Source organism: Danaus plexippus (genome assembly GCF_018135715.1).
Source record: "Danaus plexippus chromosome 3 unlocalized genomic scaffold, MEX_DaPlex mxdp_34, whole genome shotgun sequence".
In the NCBI taxonomy this organism is placed as follows: domain Eukaryota; kingdom Metazoa; phylum Arthropoda; class Insecta; order Lepidoptera; family Nymphalidae; genus Danaus; species Danaus plexippus.
The window spans coordinates 769,086-773,658 of record NW_026869846.1 but is presented as its reverse complement, the minus strand read 5'-3'; the positions used below and the strand labels follow the sequence as shown (position 1 = coordinate 773,658).

Here is a 4,573-nt window from a genome sequence, read left to right as displayed (position 1 = left end):
CTTGGCGAGGCATTTTATCTGCAGATGGTACTCGGGTTAAAAAGTTGGTATAGCAAATAGTATGATACTTTGCTTCAGCAGCGATCAAATCATACTCGTAATATATACGTTCCTTTACTAATTCTCCTAAGGAATCGTTTCGTTCTTCTGCTCTCTTAATTACGTTGTCTTTGAATGCAAGAGTAACTTACATTACTTATTGTCCGTCTATACTTTAATTTTTTTTTCTTTTCTGCTATTTCATCAGCTTCTTGGCCACAAAATAAGCATAACTTTCCAAAATCAAAGACTTCATTTCGTTTTTTACGAGGTGCACTTGACGTTGAAGGTTCGCTCTCATCTGTGCGTCGTTTTGATGCAATAATAACATTTTTACTCGTGTACACTTTTCGACACTCGGAATGCACATTTACAGAACTTAAAGTATTTAACCCTTAATTTGGCAGAATTTTTTTTTACATAAACCGATTTTTTTTATCGAAATCGGGTTTAAGACCTTTTAAGGCATTACAAAAAAATACGAAAAAATATCTTTACGTTTCAGTTTTCCTGAAAACTCATGTATGACACAGCATACATTGCCAAGTGAATAGAAAACCAAGGGATCAAAGTCGTGTATGCTGGGATATACATTGCCAAGTGCAGTGACTAATGAAATACCGACGGAAGTGAGTCCTAAAACTTATGAAATTTCGACGGGAGTTTATCCAGGAGCAGGAATAGCAAAAAAAATACAAAAGATAATAATAGTATAAACGTTTATTGAACTGAAATGACTAATTTACGCCTTTACATGGTAATCTAATTGACAGTTTCTGGGATTCTTCCCTGTTACGAAACATAGCCGCACTTTGCATTTCATGCACAATACAGTGGTAAGCTTCTGACATAGCTTGCACCTGCCTTGAGTGGTCATTATCATAAAATGACCAATGGCATCGTATCGTAACGATTCCACTGGGTTAGCTGATGGCACACCTTTTCTGGCTTTGTCATTTTTATCAGCACGACCAAATTTTTTCAGGCCTTCGTATATTTCGTACCTAAAATCTTTTAGAGGTATATATTGCTTGCTTGATTGAGCTTGATCCCGCCTATATAAAAGCCAGGCATTATTTATGCATATGTCAAGTATTTGAACAAAAATACCTATGTACCAACGCCTACTTTTAAATGGTGTTTTATAGAGAGATATAAGCATGTCGGCTAAGTCGACTCCCCCCATATGTTTATTATACTCCTTGACTATTTGGGGACAGTCGACATCGATTTTGCTTTTTGTCTCCTTACAGTATCTTTTCATTTTTTCGACAGGTTCTACGCCTACATATGAACTAATTAGGGTAACAGGTTTGTTATCGTTCCATCTCACTACCGATAATCTATTTTTGTTGCACACTACTTGTGAATAACTTCCTCTAGGCTTCTTTTTCATCTCTTTCTCTGAAGGCAACACTTTTTCTGCTCCTCTAAGTCTATTGTTTCTTATAGTCCCCAAACCAAATATACCGTATTCTTCGCGTAGAATGTAAAACAGCTCAGGGCAGGAAAAAAAATTGTCACAGAAAACAAAAGCCGGTTTGAATTTTATGCTTTGACATAAAGCGATTACAATTCGTCCTCCGAAACCTATAGAAGCTTCCTTATCTGAAAACGTGTAAAATCTGAATGTATCTTCGCCACCATAAAGAAGAAAATCATATACCATGCCTGAGACTCCGGCGCGGACATAATTTTTGAAACCCCACTTGTTGGGTTTGTCCTTCATATATTGACGGCGTTTTCCAGCTTTGGTTCCTTTATACGGAATCATCATCTCGTCTATACTAAACTTCCGTTCATTTTCCTGTGCTAGACAATTTTGTCTTACTTTCTGCACAAATGGCCTCACTTTGTAATATCGGTCGGAATCCTGTATATTATTGTCAACGAAGTGCAAATTGCGACGTATTTGTTGATATCGTTTTAGTGTCATCAAATCTGCTACTAAGTTATACCTGTATCGTAAACTCCAAAAGTCCGTATATGCTGGCATATTCACGACCCCCATTATAATATGTATGGCTAGAAAATCGCGAAGCTCATCTTCCGTCAAACCAAGTGAACGTCCAGTGTTTCCTATTGAGTAAGAATTTGTTTGCTCTACGATATCTGTTAGAATGTCTGGCGAAAAAAATTTATAAAAATAATCCATCGCTGATATATCCGGAACATCTGTATAATTGGAGTCTTCTTCTATAATAGCTCTGTGTCGAAAAACGGCTTTTTTCCACTGATAGTTCAAAGTAAATTTTTTCATTAGTCTCGGTCTTTTCAGGACAGGAACGGTGGGCTGACGACGTCGGGATCTGGTTTTTGGATTTGGTGGATTTACTGGAGTAAGAGGAGTTGTTGGGAGTGACGGAATATCACTCAGCACCGGTACTTTATTGCAATTTGGTTCTAAAGACGGACTTGAATATACTGTTTGAAAAATAGGCGTAAGTGGAACATTGTCGCTGTTGTAATGTTCGTCATCATCTACAATGTTTAGTCTTTCCAAGGAAGAATGAATAGAAGGTGCTGGAGAAGAAAATGAAGAAAGCGGGGTGCGTACACGAAATTCCTCTTCGACATCTGAGCGCTCGCTATCGTCAGAGGGTGCATTTTCAGCAGGCACAAGAGCTAATATTCTACCACCTCGAGTTAGTAGCGTTTGCTGGCAACAAAGAAACAAAAAAACATGCTTCAACCAAAAATAAAAAGCAATCCCAAATCACAAATACATGCGGTATCTTGCAAATTACAAATAAAGCATTTCATTACAAACTTGGCAATGTATGCTGTGTCATACAGATAAAACGAAGGGTCTTTCATTACGAATTTGGCAATGTATGCCACAGCATACATCAGTTTACCGACCAAAATAAACTCAAAACACAAAGTCACCATACACAAAAACATATCAAATCCATTCAATTATACTGTTATGCATAAAATATAGTTCATAAAAACACCACAAACCATGTCAAACCAAGTTAAAATAATATAAATACCTTAGTCAACACAGATGAGCTACGCCGGGCCGCCATTTTCGAGACCGAATGTCAAAATAAGTGTTGCCAGAGACGTGTTTTATTTTTCCTTATAAAAATAATTAGTATTGCAATGAATTAAAATGATTTGTGACACAGACATTTTTATTATACTATGTCAAATATTTTTACAAAGTTAATGTATGCCAGTACATACACTGCCAATTTAAGGGTTAAATAATCTATATTTCCATCATTTCTTTCAATACTTGCAGTTTTTAAAGTTTGTAAACCACGTACGACATTCACAGAAACACCTTCTGAAAGTTTCTTATCACATATAAAACACAAATCAGCCATAGCTCTTAAAACCGTACGTCCGTAGTTGCAACGGTACAATTTAAAACTAACGAATAATCTTGACTCATACAAAGTGGAGAGAGTGGCCTTGAATACTATAGAACATCTGTCCCGGCAATGAATAGAAAAGGGCATAGGGTAGGGACAAGTATTTCCAGGTATATAAGTATTGAGAAATTTACGCGTTTTAAAGAAAAGATATATAATGTCGTGTTAACTTAAAATAAAACTAAAATATATAATCCAGAATTAACCCTCTAATGCATGAATTTTCTATCGTATTGAAAATTTCAGCTAATTTTAGATTCATATTTAGAACAACAAATATGAAGAAGAAAACTGATTTTGTTATCAGGTGCGGCTGTTATAGGTAAAAAACAATCATCCGCCTCTAGGCGGACGCATGCAGTGAGTAGTATTAAAAAACTTTTCCTTTATTATACATTGAGTGAGACTTTCTGTATTTTACAATTACTATTTGTTATGAAAATCATAAAAGCATGTCTTTGTTGTTGAACTGCACAAAGATAGATTGCATTTAGTGCAGTATGCTTGAGTTTCCGATTTACATTTAGGGTATTTGCACTGCTTCTTGCCAGACCGATCCCTAAAAACGCACCAGTGGCCAATTTGGTCATAACGAATATCATCGGTTGGCAGATAGGCTCGTTTCGCTGTTGGTATCTTTGGTGGCGGTGTCGTATTGGATGGTCGGCCAACGCTTCGTTTTACTGGAATAGTGCCGCACACGCAGAGTGATTCTGCGACTTGTGTTCTGAACGTTGGCAACTCAATTTTATCTGCATGGGGATGCAACCGATGATAAAGTATATAAGCATTCACCATTGCCACGTCGACCATATGATAAAAAATTCGGTTGGTCCATTTCCGGGTTTTCATACGAATATGATAACGGCCTAATAAGCCATCCATCAAATCGACACCCCCCATATGCCGATTATATTCTTTGATGATTTGTGGACAGTCAATGTCATAGTGGGTTTTCTTTTTTCTATCCCAACGTGTTACTTTTGAAATCTGTTTGTTTATGTTTTTAGACGCAAATGGTTTTACTCCAACGTAGGTAGACAATAGGCGCACAGTTTTCGTATCATTCCATAGCACAGAGGATATATCAATACCATATGCAGTACCTACAAACTCTTCTGAGTAACCACGATCAACCTTTTTCTGTTGCA

General features: G+C 36.8%; 1 protein-coding gene across 1 annotated transcript; it reads right to left on the bottom strand.

Annotated features, from left to right (window-relative positions):
• Positions 1–741: 741 nt before the first annotated feature.
• On the bottom strand, positions 742–3,618 carry LOC116771966 (piggyBac transposable element-derived protein 3-like). Its single transcript, XM_061527055.1, has 2 exons — positions 3,036–3,618; positions 742–2,698 (listed from the first exon to the last, which is right to left on the bottom strand). Exons 1-2 carry the CDS (start codon positions 3,069–3,071, stop codon positions 782–784), a joined length of 1,953 nt encoding a protein of 650 aa, XP_061383039.1. The 5' UTR covers positions 3,072–3,618; the 3' UTR covers positions 742–781.
• Positions 3,619–4,573: the final 955 nt, after the last annotated feature.